The sequence below is a fragment of the Eublepharis macularius genome, chromosome 5, assembly GCF_028583425.1.
Source record: "Eublepharis macularius isolate TG4126 chromosome 5, MPM_Emac_v1.0, whole genome shotgun sequence".
Classification (NCBI taxonomy): domain Eukaryota; kingdom Metazoa; phylum Chordata; class Lepidosauria; order Squamata; family Eublepharidae; genus Eublepharis; species Eublepharis macularius.
The window spans coordinates 17,944,213-17,963,655 of record NC_072794.1 but is presented as its reverse complement, the minus strand read 5'-3'; the positions used below and the strand labels follow the sequence as shown (position 1 = coordinate 17,963,655).

The 19,443-nt window shown below is 47.4% G+C and overlaps 1 protein-coding gene across 4 annotated transcripts in view; it reads right to left on the bottom strand.

The window, feature by feature from the left end:
- Window positions 1-974: 974 nt before the first annotated feature.
- The window catches only part of LOC129330204 (zinc finger RNA-binding protein-like), a 38,549-nt gene continuing 20,080 nt past the window's right edge, over window positions 975-19,443 (bottom strand). For 3 of the 4 annotated variants that reach the window (XM_054980201.1, XM_054980203.1, XM_054980202.1), the window contains exons 9-19: window positions 15,470-15,589; window positions 13,429-13,577; window positions 11,890-12,031; window positions 10,774-10,961; window positions 8,249-8,420; window positions 6,803-6,947; window positions 6,064-6,161; window positions 5,535-5,630; window positions 3,977-4,088; window positions 2,879-2,976; window positions 975-1,356 (exon numbers count right to left, since the gene is read on the bottom strand). In XM_054980201.1, the coding sequence (XP_054836176.1) occupies window positions 1,180-1,356; window positions 2,879-2,976; window positions 3,977-4,088; window positions 5,535-5,630; window positions 6,064-6,161; window positions 6,803-6,947; window positions 8,249-8,420; window positions 10,774-10,961; window positions 11,890-12,031; window positions 13,429-13,577; window positions 15,470-15,589 (1,497 nt within the window). In that variant the 3' untranslated portion in view covers window positions 975-1,179. The other variant, XM_054980205.1, reaches the window with a different exon arrangement.

The window sequence follows — 19,443 nt, the reverse complement described above, 5'->3', positions numbered from 1 at the left end:
GCTGCAAGAACAAGTTACCGGGTCACGAGTTACAGCTTGAATGCACGTTTGAAATAATAAAAACACAGTTCATTTGTATACCACTCTTCTGGACTGAATGAGTGCCTACTCAGAGTGGTGAAGAGGCAGTGTTGTTATCCCACAATAAATACAGCTGGGGCTGAGCGGAATGGCTTACCCAAGGCCACCTGGTGAGTTCATGGCAGCAGTGTGATCTTAACCCAAGAAGTGCTGCATTGCAGCTCAATGACTTTACTACTCCATTACAACAACTCTGGGCTCGGTCCTGGTCTTTGCAAGGCATACAAGATAACCTGTGCCTAGTTTGAGAGAGCTAAACACCCACCAGTTTAGAGAAGTTAACCTATCTTGTCCATCTTGCTTTCTCCAGCACTTGTCACCTCCGTTCCTATTTTTGCTCCTGAATGTCATGACCTTGTAACAAGGGAATCCTTCTCCTTCCTGAAGAGGCTGGGGGCAGGTTGTGTTCCCCACTGAGGAAGAAAACCAAATCTCATTCTCTCCTTTGGGTGCTGAAGCATCTGCCCCTGCCCACTGTAAAATGAGGTGCAACCCGCCCCATACCTTCTCTTTTTGTATCATTACATCAAACATCTTGCCTAGCAATACCCAAAGGGGGGGAACACACCTCATATCAACAGAAGGGAGAGAGCAGACTGAGACGGCTTGTCCTTTCCAGCAGAAGCCCCATGGTTCTTTAAAACCGCTACTTCTGCCTGAGCTCCCAATGAGAAATCCTGCCCCTCTTGGGTGTGCTACCAAAGAAGTGAACAACAAAGTTCTTTTTGGAACTGCACGATGTAAGACATTTCTAAAGCTCAGGGCAGATGCTAGCGGAGCAAGGTATTTCCTTAAGGGATGCCAAACAAGTAGCCGTGAAGGAGACCATCTTTGTTGCGTGGGGGGACCAAAAAAGCAGGGGGGCTGTTGCGGAAGCAACGTTAACTCTTGCATGATGGAATCCCTTTAATGATTCAAGCACAGTAAAACAATCTACAGTATGCTGTTCCAAGGGGTTGGGGGAGAAAGAGAAAAAACACTCGAAATTACCAAATTTTAGATTAAACAGCAACATAATATATATATTTTTATATATATTTATATATATAAAAGAGTTAAGTCATGTCAATATTGGCTTAGCCAATCCTGCAACAGTGGTTAGGCCTTGTCGTCCTCTTTCTTATCCTTCTTCCCGTCCCCTTCGCCCTCTGTTTCCTCATCGGTGTCCCTTCGCCTTTTCCGGCTGTGAACACCAGGTCTGCTTTTGGGTGATGGTAAGGGTTCCATGCCGAGCACTTTGTGGATCTGACGGAAAGCCAGCATCCGCAGGGCATGCTGTGGAGGAGAGGAATTTGTTATTCAAACAGATTTTGGAAATAGTTTTTCAGAAGCAGTTTATCATGTAGCTTTTGGTGCAGGCTGCTAAAAAAAAAATCCCTGGAAAAGTCTACAGTGCTGCAAGCCTGGCAAATAATGTGCTCCAAAACTTAAACCTATTCACAGTGCTCGATTTTTTCTCTTTTGTTTCCCTAAAAGATGCAGGGCCGGATCTACGGGGGGGCGGGGGGTGCCCGGCAAGCCAGCTGCCCCCTGTACTGCGGCACAAGCGAAAGCAGCACGGGGAGCTGTGCTGCCTCTTGCCTGCCTTGGAGGGCAGGGGGTGCCCGGCAAGCCGGCCGCCCCCTGTCCTGCGGGGAGGCGAATGCCGCGGGCAGCCTCACAGCCCCCTGTGCTGCTTTCGCCTGCCCTGGAGGGCAGGTTGTGCACGGCAAGCTGGCTGCCCCCTGTCCTGCGGAGCAGGCGAAAGCAGCGCGGGGGGCTGAGAGGCCGCCCGCGGCATTTGCCTGCGGGGAGGCAAATGGGGCAGGCGGCTTCTCAGCCCCACACGCTGCCTCCGTCCGCCCTGCGTGATGATGTCACCAAAGTGGCGTCATCACGCAGCGCGCGCGCGAGGCAGTAAGCCAAGGGTTGCCCTGGGCATGGGCAACCCTGGATCCGGCACTGAAAAGATGAGAGGTATTTCAGATGTACTTGCATCTGCCCAATTGACAGCACTGCTCAGGCAACCAAATTCATCTTGGAAAACTGAAAACTACAGTCCACTTCAACCTGGAGAAGTCACAATTTCTAGGTAGGCTCCAACATAGCATACGATCCTTTGTTTAAAGAACCACACCCATGTGTGTCAGCGTATTCTTCCCTTTTCTAGGGAAGGAACCCACAAACACATGCCTGTCTTCATCCAAACATTTGAACATTCTGAAAGTGCAACACGGAGGCTTGTAAGAAAACAAGCAGTTTGGGTCTCGCAAGGGGCATTCGCCCCTCACTAATTTCTCGGTTCTTTGCATCATGGCTCCGTTGGCAGCAAACCGTCAAGAGCAAAGTCCAGCTGACTTACAACCGTCTCCCGAGCAAAGCAGCTGCAGGAACCCACCTGACGGAGAGAGGACCAAACCCAGGAAGGGTTCTGTACATCAACCTTCCTGGGCAAAAGGGCCTCTCGCGGCTGGGAACCTTGAACTCCCCCCGCATTACCCAGAGCACGCTGGAAAGAGAGAGGCCAAGAAATCTCTTCCTGCATTTGTACAGATTGGTGGAAGGGGTTCTGGATCCATAGAAAGTCCTAAATCCAATCACTGGCACCTCTGCATAAAGAGTACCAGGCACTGGGAAAGACTGTTCTCAGTCTGAAAACCCAGTGAACCACTGCGAGTTACAGGAGACACCTTCAGAGTCAATGGACTATGTGCCTGACTTGCTGTAAAGTGCATTCTCATGCGTGTTTTCTGGTATGACAAATCTGTATTTCTTTTGCTAATGGGGGGGGGCGGGGCGGTGTTGCACCAAAACCCACCTGGCTGCTGGCTGTGACCTCCTCCCGTGCCTGCCGGCTCATGCTCTGCAAAACGTCTGTCGCCTCCTTCTCACAGGGGTCTTGAAGCCCAGGGCCATCTGAAGGCAAGGAGGAATGGCAGCACCAATTACATGACCCAAACAGGAGAGGTATCGAGGGGAGGTAAAGGCACGTTTTTGGCTGCCGGAGGCCACTCCCACCCTGCAAGGAACAGTCCTGTAGCTTGCTTACTCAGTTCATTTACTTTTGAAAAATCATGTCCCATAATCCCTTGCCTCCCCACCCCCCCTGCTATAGCCAAGTTTAGTTACAGATGATCATAATCAGAGTTCCCCTGCTGTGTGCACACAAAAGACATCCCTGCTTGTTGATGCAATTTCACTACGCGCTACCCACATGCTCTGTGTCCTGCACTCAGGACTGGAAACTTCAACTTTCAAACCAAAATGGAGAAATTCAGCTAAACCCACAGCCCTGTGCAAATCAGGGCTAGAACACGATGAAAACACTCAAAGGCTTTTTCAAAAAAAGTGCATGCAGAAAATACAGAGGGACAGGAATATCTGCATATTCGAATCTAGATAACAAAGCATCAGGGCTTGCCACAGCCAACACACCCACCTCTGACTGCAGGAATTCTGACAGCACGCTACCCAAGCACCCTTAGCAGCTTTGCACAAGTTGCACCTGTTTCAATGTGATGCAGAGCTCATGAAAAGTTGCATGGAGAAGTCCTTTGAGCTCGCCTGCTCATGTTTAGAAGTAGGCCTGAGAGCCGAAAGAAGCTGGCAGCAGTGGGCTGGATCCAGACTAAATTTTCCAATGCCAGAAATGAACTTTCCTGCCTTTCCCCCGCCCCCCCCCCCAATCGCCATGAAATGCTGCTCCTGTGAGATAGGGGACCCCAAGTAATGACATGTGGGGAGCTGCAGAAGGGAGGAGGAATTTGTGGAAACAGCCAATTTAGTCTGGAGCCTACCTTGGTGGATTTCACCAAGGCGCCCCCAACTCCTTCCTCCATACTTCAAGTAGTGTTAAGACTCACAGCCCAACAGTAACCGTAGGGAAATGCTGCCATTGTGCCTGTGTAGAACTGACCTGCCAGGAGCATTCCGGTGGCGATGCATTCAAGGACTCGCCGTATGGCCTCGCCAGGACCCAGTGGCCCCGTAGCACTGCTCAGGGCCCTTTCGACCAGGAGCTCCATTGCCTTGGGAGGGCGGGGGGAGATTGGAGCCATTTAGAAAAGACAAGAGAATTTTTAAAAAGAGCCTGCCTGTTACCATTCGTGCCCTGGTGATCTCCAGGTGGTGGCCAACTTTGAAAGCAGTCCAAAATCTTTGGGATGGGGAGTACTGCCCACTTGTTCACAGGCATAAGTTGATGAGAACCAATATTACTACTTCAGTTCAGAAACATCAACATTGTCAAGCAGCAGGATTAACACACACTCACACCCCACACACACACACACACACACACACACACTGGTGGGCAGGAGATTCAAGCGCTATCAGAACATCTTTGAAACCTCCATACTCGGAAGCAGTCTACCTTTCTATATAAGATGCGGAGGGGGGGGCAAGCAAAAGAAGCCTTGAATGCCTTCTCAGTGGGTTCCCCAGAGGCATGTGGCTGGCCATCTTTGGACACAAGAAGCCAGATTAGACACAGCCTCAATCTGACCTGTCAGGGCTCCTCTGTCATTTGTCTATTATCACCAACAGCCCTTATTTCCTGGCTTTAAACAGGAATGGAATAAATTCAGAGAAGTGGATATAGGGCAATGTGGCTACTACCCAGGAAAGCTAAACATGGCACCTGCATTTACCTAGACAGTCTTCCTCTGACACACCTTGAGTAAATCTACTGCAAGTATCTGGCTGCCTGTTGTGGGAAACATGATGCTGGGCTAGATAACCCCCTGGTCTGATCCTGGACGAGTCATCTTCACGTCTGAAGTGAAGTGACTGATCCCAGAGAGTTGTTTTGCTAGCAGACGCGCTTCCTCCTGGGGCAAAGAACTTTCCCCCAACGCAAGAGGTTCTTCCCCTTCTCCTTCCACCAGAAGGAAGTGCCACTGCCAGAGGAACAGACCGGCAGAAACCAACTTATTTTCTATTCTTCCCGGCATTTGGAATTGAATGAGATGATCGCTTTGACTCACTCTTTTTTTGCTGGGAAAAACATCTGGTCAGTTAAGGACTGGATGCATTACATTCCTAAACTCTGTATGTAAAACCACCTGAGCAATATTTGCATTCAAAGACGGTACACAAACGTCACAAAGAAATTCAGAGTGACAAACATGACCTTTGCAAACGACTCTTGCACTCCCAAAAAGGCTTAGATCATCACAGAGGGGTCAAAATTCCATTGCTGCCTGGCATCCGAAACTGCCCACAGAGGTGCGAGATTTGGCAGTAGCCATTCATAATTTGTCTCTTACATGACCCTCCAGAAATTTCAGCAGGAGTTTACTATACTCTCTGCTGGGATAATCAGAGAGTTATACTGAAGAAGAGCGATTACTTCTATCCCCAAGAAGGTGGCAGGAGGATCACTACCGCAGGTTCCCTAATGCTGTAATTCATGAGCCATTTAGGAAGCTTGGCCTGTGACTCCCGAGAATTGGCTTCCTTCCTTCTCTCCTTACCCAATCTGGAAGAGCGCCCCATGTTGGCACACGCTGGCACAAGTCCCGCAGCACCCTGATGATGATCACACATGACTGCAGACCATTCGCTCGGGCCTTGCAGAAGAGAAAAAAAACAACACAAGCGTCTCCACCTTGAAGCTACATCCCAGCAGGCTGGTACAGGGCAGCTCTCCAAGGAGGGGGGGGAGGAATCTAGAGCAGCGATGCCCAAACTGACTGTACCATGAGGAATAAATCAGATGTGCTTGGGAACCCAGCATCACCACCTGAGTCTGTCCACAGCATCTTCTTGCTGGGATTCCTGCTCTGTCCTTCCACCCTACGCAATCCCATTGGTCTGATCTTATGACCAGAACTGAAATGACATACAAGGCACCTCCAATCTTAACATGGGCCCAGTCTCTCTTTGTTTAAAAAGAGAAGAAGAGATTATATTCAAGGAAAGGACTTGCCCTCCTGTTTCCCCTCTGCTTGCCTGGCCATCTAGAAAACTATACAGACCATCTCACAAAAGCTTTTATTTTACCTGGAACCATTTAGCATGGCGAAGAGCAGCCAGTGACTCCAGGCATTTCTCCTTATCCAAGGTGTCGGAAGAGTCAAGCTGAGGCTCTGATGATGCCTCTAAAGGATACAAGGACAGAAAACTGGGATCAGAACAGAATGCAACTCCCCACCACCAGCAGCCAACAATGGAAGCTCTAGCCTAGGCATCTAAACCCCACAATCATCACTGTTTTGTTGAGTAGCACTGAATCCCACAATCTAGACTACTTGAAGAGCAAATGAAATCTGGAGGCTGCCTTCTGTGGAACATTAGTCCGGCCAGCCTGTCCTGGCAGGCAGTGGCTGTCCAGGGTCACAGACCAAGACAGGCCTTCCCCAGTCTCTCTACCCAAGATGCTGGAGACTGAACCTGGGGTCTTCAGCAAGCAAAGCAGCTGCTCTACAGCACAGCCTCCGCCTCTCCCTTGGACCGTTCCAAACCAGTGTCTATCTGTTCAGGGCCCAGGTGATTTTCCATACCCATTTCAGCCCACAACATTCAGGTCTGGTTGGTTTGCCCACCGTTTGCAATCCAAGCTATAGCAAAGAAGCATTGGGCAACTCTGCTGCAACCTGCCACTGCCACTAAATTAGACAGGGATGTGCCCAAACACCAGCCCTTATGGTTTCAAGGAGAAAAATCACAAAGATTACATTTTAATGGTTCATTCAGAAACGGTCTCTCTCGGCATGCCCAAATACGATGATCAACAACTCACCTGGTTCAGTAGCAGGAGCATCTTCTCTCATCAGAGGAGAGGTGAGTGACACCGTCACTTGCATTTTGGGGTCCTTGGACGAGGCAATGACGATATTGGCTTCCTTCACGTTGGGCACAACTTCATAACCATCTTTTGTCACCTTCTGGGAAGCAGGATGTGAGAGCAAATGCCATCACCCTCTGTGTGCCATCACTTCCCCCTGCCCCCAGTTCCTTCCGTCTTTATTCTAGTTCTCCCTCTCTAAAAACATTCCCTTCTCCTGTTGCTCAGACTAGGGGACTTCCCATTTCAAATTTCGACATTGGGATGCTGCCTTCCTCCACCACCAGGATAAGCTGCCCATTGTGGTCTTCACAGCACTCCTCTATCTTTTGGCCCTGCTCTTCCAATATGCCTGTGACCTTCCTTTCCCCTCTTGCAACTTCCCTCCCTGCCTGTGATCCAAGAGCAGCCAATGGTGTCCAGCTCTGCATTCTCACATTAACACAGAAAACGCTGGCAACTATTCAGGGCAGGGCGGCCTCCGACTTCCCCTTGCCCCAAATCAGCCTGGTCTCCTTTGGGCCTTCTGGGTACTGAAAACTACCGGATGGCTTTAGGAGAGAGTGTTCCCTGATGAGATGCTCTTTTTTATTTATTCACACAGTAAGGATTTTCACTACCAACTGCGGGCTTTAATGGCTTTGCTACTAACTGATTCCTAGACTTTTGGGGTTATAACTTTTTAAACTGCTGTTAGATTACTGGTTTTAAAACTGGTTGAATTGTCCAGCTTTTGGACAATAGTAATTTTTGCTCCATTTAATGTTTCTGCTGCCCTGGAGGACTCTTTTTTAGGTTGAAAAGAAGGCTACAAGTTTTAAAAAAAAAATAAACTACCCCCTGTAGCCAAAGGTCTTTTCCTAAGATTCCACCCACTTTCCTTTGCTGCCCCATTAGTGGAACTCCCTGCCTCCCCACTTACGTGGTGCCACCTCCCCCGTTCTTTACATCCCTTTTCAGAACCCTCCTTTTCCATGATGTTTTGGGCATAATCCCCTCCCACCAATTCTGCATGATCAATTTAACTTCTGTATTGGAATTGTGAAATTGTGTATTTTATCTTTTATTGTGTCTTGTTTTAATTTTATTGTGTTGTTGTTTTAATTTATTGTACCCCCTATATAATGTTGTAACCCGCCCTGAGCCTGCTCGTGAGGAGGGTGGGCAAGAAATCGAATTAATTTAATTTGATCAGTTGTATCCAAGTAGGTACAACTGACATTTGTTCACTTGCATTCCTGCTCACCCCTCATCTGTTCTCTTCATGGTGCCTGCTTCAGAAGGGGAAGCTCCATGGAGGAGGCAGGGCCCTGTCAGTCTGCCTACGGAACTCTATGCAGTGCCAGTGGAGGCACACATGCAAAGTCACCAAAGCCTGGCTAAAGCAGGTAGCAATCTTACCCCCAGCTGCTCAGGCAACTGCTCAGCGATGCTCTGGAGGAGAGTCAGTGTCGGCTTCCGGGCCGACAGTAGGATGAGGTGAACGTTCCTGTCCCCACGGAGAAGCAGCCCTTTCGCCAAGACACCAACTCGCATGACCCCTTTCAGCACCCGAGGCAAGCTTTCAGTCTTCCTGTGGGAGGAAGAGCACTCATGAAGTCTGGCTACACTGCACGGGCCGTTTAAAAAGCGCAAGTGGAACTTTCCAAGATGCCTCTGGATTTCCAACTACGAGAGGACTGGATGGCACACCCCAAGAGCTGCACGTGGGATGCTAAAATTGTGACCCAGCCCTTCGTTTCTCCCTAGCAGAAGGAGAGGCCCGTAATTGCTACCCTGAGCTCCTTGGAAGGTGAGATTAAAATGTAATGGATGGAGACAACCAAGAAAAACAGGTAGTTCCCCAACAATGAAAGCCATGTTACCAGCCAGTGTGGTATAGTGGTTACAGTCTCAGACTAGGATCTGGGAGACCCAAGTTTGAATCCCAGGTTAACAGTACTTTTTACAAAGTGGCTATAAGGATTACAGTGAAGTATTATACATGCAGTGTTTTGTATGCTTGAAAGCTGGTGGTGGTTGTTAATAATAACAATCATTTTACTTGTAAATGTAAAGCGTTAATAGACAAATGTGTATCATACATACATACTCCCATCCGGGAACCCAGATTCAGTGGCAAACCCAAGTTTGCTTGATATAATCTCTGTAAGAACCCTTGCAGTACACAATTATCCAGGATTTTTCATATATACTTGCCAGTGACATGGGTTAAATACAGTACAGTGGCTACAGTGTCGGACTAGCATCAGGGAGACCCAGATTTGAATCCCCACTCTGCCATGGAAGCTCGCTGGATGACTGCAGGCTAGTCACACAATCTCAGTCAAACCTACCTTACAGGGTGATTGTGAGGATAAAGAGGAGGGGAGAATGATTTAAGCCACAATGGGTCCCCGTTGAAGAGAAAGACAAGTTATATAAATAACGTAAATAAATAAATATACAGTATTTATAGTCCGCCTTTCTTGCTGAGACTCAAGGCTGATTACACAATGTAGATCAAAATGGTCAACAGCTGGAACATTCAAACAAACACTGTAACAAGGTAAAAGTTGCAGAGAAAGCTTCCAGGCATTTTTTGCAGCTGCATGAACTTGATTCTGTAGCAGCAAAGCTGGATCCTGCACAATCCCATGGCTCTCAACCAAGTCTGCCAGGGTCAACCGAACCTCTTCACTATCTATGCCACCCCAACCAGCATCACTTCCATCTTGTCTGGGTTCAATTTCAATTTGTGCACTTTCAACCATTTGACCACAGCTGTCAGACAGCAGCCTCTATTGCATCACCAGGGGGCTGGCTGGCAAGATCCCTTTGAGTCCGTTCCACGAGGAATGATTTAACCCAATTCTAGGCACATCCCCAGTACCCATTTCTGCCTCTGAACACCTCAAGAGAATTGCATGATCTGTGGTGTCAAAGGCTACAGCTACATCCAGAAGGAGCAACAATGAAACATGCCTTTGGCTACATTCAGATAGAAGCCATCAACTAAAGCCAACAGAGCTGTCTCAGTCCCACAGCCTGGCCTGAACCAGACTGAAAAGGGTCCAGAGTGCTAGAATTATACAAGACCTGGAGTTCGTCTGCTACTGCTCCCTCAATCGCTTTGCCTAGAAAGGGCAGATTTGAGACTGGATGATAATGGGCCACGTCATTTTTGTCTAGGGCTTTTTTTTTTAAGTAGTGGGTGGATAACCAGCTCTTTGAGTGGCCAAGCAAAGGTGCCTTTATGTGGTCTTTACAAGATTTTAGCAGCCAAGATGGGCAAGGATCCAATGCACAAGTACTGGCCTTCACAGATGCCAGGATCTTGTCAATATCTATCACTGTAACTGGGTCAAAACAGTCTGTAAGTGGACAAGATAGCACATTAAGCATTTCGTCCACCGTGCCTACATTAGAGGCATCCAAGTCAGAGTGTATTCATCCTGTTTTATCAGCAAACAACTTTACAAAGGTGTCACAGCTAATTGTCTGTTTTTAAACCAGTAAAGATTCAGATGTAGGAGTCAGAAGATGTTAAGAAACCTTAAAAAACTGGGATGGTTGTGAAACAGCTGATGCAATGATTTCAGAGAAATAACATTTCTTTGTCTTCCAATGGACTCTATAACACGCTTTATCAGATTCAGTGCAAGATTTCTGCCAGTGTCTTTCTAGATCTCTTCCAGCCTTCTTTAGATCGCGTAGGTCAATGATAAACCGAGGGGCTGGCTTCTGCCCCAATGGTGGGAGAAGTCAATAGAGGAGGAGATTACCCAACCTGGCCGTGAAACCCACTGGAAAACCTCAGGCCAATTGCCTTCTCTCTGCCTCATCTACCTTACAGGGTTGTTGTGAGGATAAAATAAGTGTGGACAGAACCACCCTTTGAAGAAGGGAGGGATAAACAGTGCATTCGACAGATAGGTAAGCATTACCCAGGCTCTTTACTTCCTTCTTCTTTCCCTGATTCTTGTTCCGTAAGCCAGTCAGAGACAAGCCTTAGGGCACGTTCAGAGTGCGATACCACTGTCTGAATGGCCTGAAGCTCTTCTTCCGTAGGATAGATGCTGGAGTGTTTTGTCATGACGTGTCGATCATCGGAAGAGTCTGGCCGCCAGGTGGGCTGCGGGAGATAAAATGGCAGGCTTTAACAAGCAATCTAGAAGGAGGGAAAAAACACAAAGAAGCAGGTTTCAAACTTGGCAAAGGAACAGAATAATAGTTGGGGAGGGTTGGGGGAGATAAAAGCCCTAAGAGACAGAGGAGGAGCTAAGACAGAAAGCACTCCTGACACCTTCCTCCTTGCTAGGGAGCCAAAACACCTCTTAAACAAGCTTTTAATATATACTGCAACCATGCAGACTACAAGCTTGTTTCGCCCCTCTCTCTCTCTCCAAATTCAGCTACTGCTCCACACAAACCCAACAGATCTTTTACCAAGTGAAAGATTAAGGATGATCAGAATAGTCTAGCCAAAAGCAGAAGCTCTACACCAAAAGCCCAGGCACTAGACAGAAGATCCTGAATCTGAACGCTGCCTCGACCTCCACAGAACACATCTCTGCATCAACGCAGCAGGCACTGCAGCACAGCTTTGATGTCAACACAGCATGTATTGTGTTGAAAGCCGTCTGATGGCCAAGCTTGCTTTTACAAAAATCCAAGCACACTTGGTTCTATGCAAAGTGAGATCCTTATTGCGGGTGGCTTTGGGGAAGTCACAGGCAAAATTGAGGAACCAAGCTACCTCCCTCTCTTCCCAGAGTCCTGCAACATATGTAGAGAATTAGGGCACTGGAGAGGCATTTGCCTCAGGGCAGGACAGAAACTCACTGTTGTCTCTGACCACAGTTAAGGCCTTTTTGTGGAAGATCAGGCATTTATAGAACCTGGTTAAACCACAGGAAAAAACCCTACTTGACCCGTAACTGCATTTCTTGGGAAAAGCCCAAGTCTAGCCTCGGGGGGGGGGGGTGGGAAGAGAGAGCACAACATACGAACACCAGAAGTCTGGGCTTTTATGGCACAAGAAATCTCAAACGAGGACTCACCAAGAGAGGGGGAACTGGTACTCCCGGCCTGCCCATGAGAGGCGGAGGGCGCCAGTCTGCAGCCAGACGCCGCCGCTGCTGCTCCTCCCAGTACAGCTGCTCTTCCTCAACTCTCCGCCAGTACATTTCCTCTTCGTAGCGCCTGGATGAGACCAAAGTGGGGGAGAAATGACAAGCACAGGCTGTGTTAGAACACCTCACCAGCAGACAAGCTCATCCCCTGCTAAGAAGGAATCGCAGATTGCCACAAGCAGTATCTATGAGAGCTATACCCTTGACAGAGCACGAAAAGTGAAAAACCGTCTGGGACCAATTGCCATGGACTCTTCATCCCCAAACAGAGCAAAATGCCAAGGGATGAAGGGAGAACCACAGAAGTGGTCTCTCACGCCATTTTCCCACCAACCAAATCTTAAATTGCACTTTCAAAACAGGCCCACTAAGAGGGAATTGCCTCCCAGAGGCTGTATTCGGTGCTCTTCCAAATTCTTCCCCCTTTCCCCCACAAGGCAGTCTACATGTATTCATGGGACAAGTGTAAGCTATTGTCCACCGGATTTCTTCACCCAGCTCCTTTAACCTACATTTTTGTACACTTTGACACCAAAGAATTCCAGCAGGAAACTGGCAACAAGTAAAAGAGCCAGGGATCCTGGATGCTCACCCCAGCCTGAGCTAAAGTTTACAGGAAGCAAAGACTCCCTTCTACAGAGGCAGCCCACAACTGTGGCACCAGTGGCAGAACGTGACTACCAATGCAGAGTTGCTGGTTTGCTCATCTTGTCCATGAAAGTAGGCAGCACCATGTTCCTAGCTCTTAGGGTTACCAAAAAGTGTAAAGGAAACCTGACTTTCACATGCTCATGTAACACAGAACACAACAGGACAGATACTCAATACAGTAAGATCTAAATAATTGCTATATGACCAAATGTGAGTTGTATATATATATGCTATCCTTGAATGTATAAAACTGTGATTTGGAACATGTATATTGAATGTAACATGTGCTTATAGATACTTGTAAAAAGTTATTTGTACTGTTTTGATTTTAAAAACAATACACAGAATTTGAAAACGAAAGGAAAACTGACAATCAGAAGAAAGGTTGTGGGCTTTGGTACTGTACCCAATTTGCAAGCAAAAGGTCTCAAGTTCAATCCCCGTTAAAGGTTCTCACCTGCACAGCTGCTTTGAACAGAGGGCAGCACTGTCTGAAACAAAGTGCCATGCCTGGGCAACGTCCTCAAAGGGGAATTTTGTGCCCCATCCAGAACTGTGTTGAGATCAGGCATGAGATACCACCACCAGTGCAAATTGTGGCTTGCAACCCTCTTCAAACTCTGGTGTGTTTGCATCTTGGGGTTCCTCTTTGCCAGACCACATTACACTTCCTTAGCCGTGGGCTAGTGTGCCGTCTGACTCAAGCTGGCTGTCAGCCCTGATGCTAAAGAGCAGTCTGGACCCGGCAGTCCGCATTTCCCCCCTCTGCCCCCATGGTTCCATGCACTGATCTGCAGAGGGAGGAGGATGACTTGCCTCATCTCCAGGTGCCAGCGCTGCTGTTCTTCTCGGCGCCTCTTCACCAGGGCTCTCAACTGCTGCTTCTTCAACAGCTTCTCCTCATGCAGCTTCCGGAGTCGGTTGCTGGGTTTGATCTCCACCGGGAGGTCAGGGTTGACCTTCTTCTGCAAGACAGAAATTAAGGCACAAAACACTGGGGAGAGAGCCCTGCAGAGCAACCCTGGGAACAGCAGTGGTGTGTGTGTAAGGGGGGGCGGGGCAGGGAATTGTACAGGTTCGAGCACACCAGTTGATCACCTAATGTCTCCAACGGCAACTATGGCCACCCTGTGCCGGCCACATGGTGTAGTGCAGTCTAAACAAATGCTGGGCAAAAGCCCACGTTGGCAAATTGGTTTCTACGGTGAGATGAGATTTGCCCTATCCCCCTTGCCACTACTGCTTTGAACTCTCCACCTGGATTTGTAAGCACTTGTTTAAAATAACACTTCAAAGGAACAATGCAGACTTGCTGAATGGAGTGAATGGAGGAAGGTCCTGGTGGCGTACTGTAGCTGACTCCCCACTTCCTGCCCTTTCTGCAGACAGGCAAGAGTCCTTTGGGGCAAAGGGGTCTTGGCTCTTAGCCTGGGACCTGTGAAGATCAGCTTGCTAGACCCAGGCTTATCTTTTGGGTTTTTTTGTAATTTGGATCCTTTTTGTCAGCCGTTCTGGCTCCCTCTGCAGGAAAAAAAACAACCACCACCACATAAAGAAATAAATTCTACCCAAATGAAATAAATTAGGCTCAAAGGAAGGGGAGATGAAGAGTCCTTTCCTTATGGGCCAAAGGTCTCTGGGACAATTATCTTGGGGCTTAGGAAAGACCCTTCCCTGCCCGAGACTGGTGCATTCAGAGGAGACAAGGCTAAGGTGGGTGGGACCCATGAGTGTGATTCAATGGTACAGCACCATACATCGACATGGCTCAAAGTGAGAGAGGGGCAAAGCACCTGCTTCATGCGCAGAAGGTCCCAGGTCCAGTCCCCTATAGAATGTCATGTGACAGGATCTACCAAGTGTTAGGAAAGCCTCTCCTCTCCCTGACAGCCTTGAGAGATTCTGCCAGAGGACACAATACTGGGCAAGATGGACTGATTGACTCCGTGTACAGTGGCTTCACATTTTCATACGACCCAAGGGTAAAGAATTGCCAGTAAAGGCCTAGCTTTTGTCAAAAGTGACTGGACTTTGGTTCAGTGTTGTAAGTCAGTGCAGGCCCAGTTTCTGACCTAGCTAGAAAAAATGTGCTGACTTGGCTCATTCTAACACATGTGAGCCAGTCACGGTTCCCAGGTGATTCGACCTTGGGAGGCTGGTTCTCACCGCCACTATCTTCACTCCCCAGTTCCACATGGCTAGCAATGCCAATTAAAGTGATCCCTGATTGGCTGTTAGTTGGTGATGTCAGGTGTCCTGAAAAGATGGCTTCCCAAATCACCCTTCTCCCATCATGTGAAAGAGAAGCTACTGGTTCCATGCCTTCTGTCATCTCAGTATGCCTCGAGCTGCATGGCACGGAAATGGACTCCTTTACTTAACAAATGGGTGAGAAACTACCAGCTAAGAAGTTAACCAGAGAAGCATAGGTAGCAAGCTATGTGTTTTTAGACAGGCAGATTTTAGCCTAGCAATAGAAAGGTTTATTTGTTTTCGTATCTACTGCCTGAACTCAAGTGCTTTATACTCAGCAATACTCTGTACTTAAAAAAACTAAAGATATTTTATTTAAGCTTGTGTCTGGATCCACAAGTTGCACGTGGATACAACCTCAGAGAACCCAGAGGCTGAAAAGCCTCACACATTAAAATGGACAGGTGCTTTCCTTCTGCCTAAGGGGTCTGGAGTGCTTGTTATCAGCCCTCAGGAATAGAGGTTGGGGAAACCTGGTTCATGCACCAAGGCCACGTGCTGTGACTGCAGATCAGATTCACTCCATTGCCCTTTAGTGACACTCTACACTATAACTGCATACAAGCAGTTGCCTGGCCAGTAGGACAAGGCCACAGGGTGGTACCTTGTACTGGATCCTGTGCCGCCGTCCCTTCAGGTGCATGTCCTTGGCATTGGGGTCGTTGAAGCTGCACTCACAAAGCTTGCAGTGGAAACGGATCATCTTCCCTTCTTCGTTGTGCACCTGGAAGGTGGAGGAAGCATCGTTGGCTACCCATGGTCCCGACAGAGGCAGGGAATCTCTGCTCTGGTAAGTGTCAGAGTTTATTTCTTTAAGATCAAAAAGAGTCCAGTAGCACCTTTAAGACTAACCAATTTTATTTTATTGTAGCATAAGCTTTCGAGAATCAAGTTCTCTTCATCAGATGCCTGATCCGAACTGGTCAAATACAGAAGAGGAGGGGAGGGGAAAGAAGGGGACATATATCACAAGAGGACAGGATGCAATTAGTGTGAAGGCAATCAAAACATTCCTTTGCTTGTAAATGTAAACATCTCCTTTTGGTGTGGAGTCAGGAGATGTTTACATTTACAAGCAAAGGAATGTTTTGATTGCCTTCACACTAATTGCATCCTGTCCTCTTGTGATATATGTCCCCTTCTTTCCCCTCCCCTCCTCTTCTGTATTTGACCAATTCGGATCAGGCATCTGATGAAGAGAACTTGATTCTCGAAAGCTTATGCTACAATAAAATAAAATTGGTTAGTCTTAAAGGTGCTACTGGACTCTTTTTGATTTTGCTACTACAGACTAACACGGCTAACTCCTCTGGATCTATTTCTTTAAGGAATTTTTATGCCACCTCTCCAGAACCCTGCTTGAGGCAGCTTAGAAATAAACCATAAATGGTAGAAATACCATAACACACCATCATACATTAATCTAAAAACCCAAACAAATCATTAAAATAAGCGACAAAGAGGTCCATAAAATAGAACTCAAACTAGAAGCAGACCATAAAGAGATAAAACCTCTTAGGTCACAGATCTCCAGCCTTCAAAAGCCTGCGGGCACCTTTGGAATACTATTATTATTATTTATTTGTTTTCTAGCTCACCCTCCCCACAAGCAGGCTCAGGGTAGGTTACAACAACAAAATAATACAAAAATAAAACATTTAAATACATTAAAATCAGAATCATCAATATGTACCGTCAAACCCCAGATGGCAGCCTCCTCCACTCTTCCCAACATAGTATAAACAAGAGGGGTGAAGGGGTACAATTGATGTTATGGAGCCCCCCCCCCCCCAGCAGGAGACCGGTCAGGAGGCATTCCCAAAGGAACCTTAGGCTGGCCTCAGCCATATGCCTGGTGGAACATCTCTGTCTTACAGGCCCGCCAAAAAGATATAAGGTCTTGGAGGGCCCAGGTATCCTCCGACAGAGAGTTGCACCAGGTTGGGGCCAGGACTAAAAAGGCCCTGGCCCTGTTCGAGGCCAGCCAGCTGAGCCTCCCTGGGGCCAGGGACTACTAGTAAATGTTTTCCTGCTGATCTAAGCATTCTCCGGGGTACGTATGAGCTTGGGGCCACAGTTCCTGAAGGACAATCTCCTTAACTGGAGGACTGAACTCAGTGGTGGGTTGCACACAGAGTGGTAGGTGCAACTACATAGTGGCTGCTGCAGAAAGTGGAGTCCACTGCAAAACATCAGAAGAGAGATTATGCAATGCATATCCCTCTCCAATGTTTTAGGCAGAAGTTCTATGTAACAAGATGCCTTTTAAAATGAACATTGTTTTAAAATGTTTTGTTGCATACATCTTCAGTGTTGTGATAGCAGCTGCTGCCAAAGCATACTACCTCCAAGCATAAGTATAGTACTGAAGATATGGCAATCACATGGAAGCCGAAGGAAGGGCCGGTATGCGCATGGCCATTTTCCCTATTCCACCACATGGAATGGTCATGTACTAAGGGCTAGTTGCAGCACATGATCAGGCTAACTTTGAACAAGTGAAGCTGTGAATGGCGAGAATCTACTGTATTACAGAAGCATGACTGGATAAGGATGAATAGCGGGAAAGTACTGGAATGACCAAGTAAAAGGGTGCTATTTTGAATGTTGCAACTTGAGCTGCTGTTTTTGCAGGAGGCCCAGTAGGAATACAGGAACTGTTGGGGTTGCTCACACGGTACTTCTGCTCTAGAAATAATGAGAGCTTCTCTGTTCATATTACGTTCATATCAGCAGTAAAGGCTTCCAATGAAGTGTTCTTCCTAGTTAAAACCATTCATCAGAGAAGACAAAGATCCACACTTTTATAAGAATACATGGTAAGCTGCACCTCCACCTCCGTCAGATGCTTTATGGTTTTTATACAGCGAGCAGGTGTTTTATTAGAAAGCTGTGTTAATTGATTGCGATTTTATCTTGTATATTTTATCTTCTGTTGTGACCTGCCCTGAGCAGGGAGGGCGGGACAAAAATATAATAAATAATAATAATAATAATAAAACCAGCACAGCCAATCAGATCTCCAATAGCCAATTAGATGCTCTGCTGGGTAAAAGCCCCAGCTGACCCTTTCTAAAGTGGATGCGGCTAGGAAAGATGTTGGCAGGCACCATGGCACGCATGGGCACAACACTGGGACCCCTGCCTTAGTTAAAAATCTGGGTAAAAATAAATGTTTTTGCCTGGTGCCTAAAGGAGAGTAAGGCAGTCACCAGGTGAGCCTCAAAGGGGAAGGCAAGGTGCTACCAATGGAAGCACCCTGCCCCTAGTCATTACCTGCTTCACCTCTACAGGTGGAGGCCGAGAGCGCAGTGCTTGGAGGGCAGATTTCCTATACTGTTCAGTCCTCCAGTTAAGGAGATGGTCCTTCAGGAGCCATGGCCCCAAGCCATTCAGGGCCCTAAACTGAGCTGTGCCTCAAAACAGATGGGTAGCCAGAAGGAGCATAGCATGCCCACAACAGGAACCAAGTACCACAAAGCCTCATCCTACCAGGGCTCCAGAAAGACAGAAACTGTCTTCGCCTCTAGCTTTATTTATAAAGGACTTAAAACTGTTAAGTGACGCACAACATTGAACACCAAAAAATGCTCTTAAAAGCCTAAGCCCAGGAGAGAAAGCAGAGAGGTAAGCAGAACAATATACCCCTAGATGTAAAACTTTTTTTTTTGGTACTTTTTCTCTCACTGAAACTGATTATGAAAGATCTTAAAGGATACTTTTAAAAACAAAAATTCTAAGTCAAGCCAGTTTGGTGTAGCGGTTAAGAGTGCGAGACTCTCATCTGGAGAACCGGGTTTGATTCCCCACTCCTCCGCTTGAAGCCAGCTGGGTGACCTTGGGTCAGTTACAACTTCTAGGAGCTCTCTCAGCTCCACCCACCTCACAGGGTGATTGCTGTTGTGGGGATAATAACAACATGGTCTGAGTGGGTGTTAAGTCATCCTGAAGGGCGGTATATAAATCAAATATTATTATTTTTAAGCATTTTGGCTGCCATTCTGACTCACTCAGTTTATAACTGTCAGGTGTTAGGATCACCTGTCTGCCTTGATGCTGTGGCTGAGGAAATGAGGAATTGTTTGTTCTGCTTAATCTCTCTTCCCGGGAGAGCTGCTCTCCCTGAGAATCTCTGGCCTTGAGAAACACTTGAATCTACATAAATAACATAGCTTATCTTTCTGCTTGTCTGGTTCTCTGCTGGGTTAGCTAGGAGAAAGGGGGGAGGGGGTGAAGTCTATCGGCCTGATATCTGTATGTAATCACCATTCCTGTCAAGAACATCGCAGAGGAATGAACTGGCAATTTATTAATAAAGACCATATACTCATGCAGTGAAGGGGCTTGTTGAGAATATGCCTGGCATCCCGACAATACCCACTCCCCAGGTCCATTTGTAGCTACTACAACTGCTGTCCTTCAACTGCTGTGCCATTCAGTTAAGTCACCCTAGTGATGGTGGGACAGCTGAGGACAGGAAGAGATTTTGGATTAGTTAAACGCAGAACTTCAGTTCTAACTCACTCCTGAGGGACAGATCCCTCTCTCTGAAGGTCATGGTTGATTAAAATAACAAAG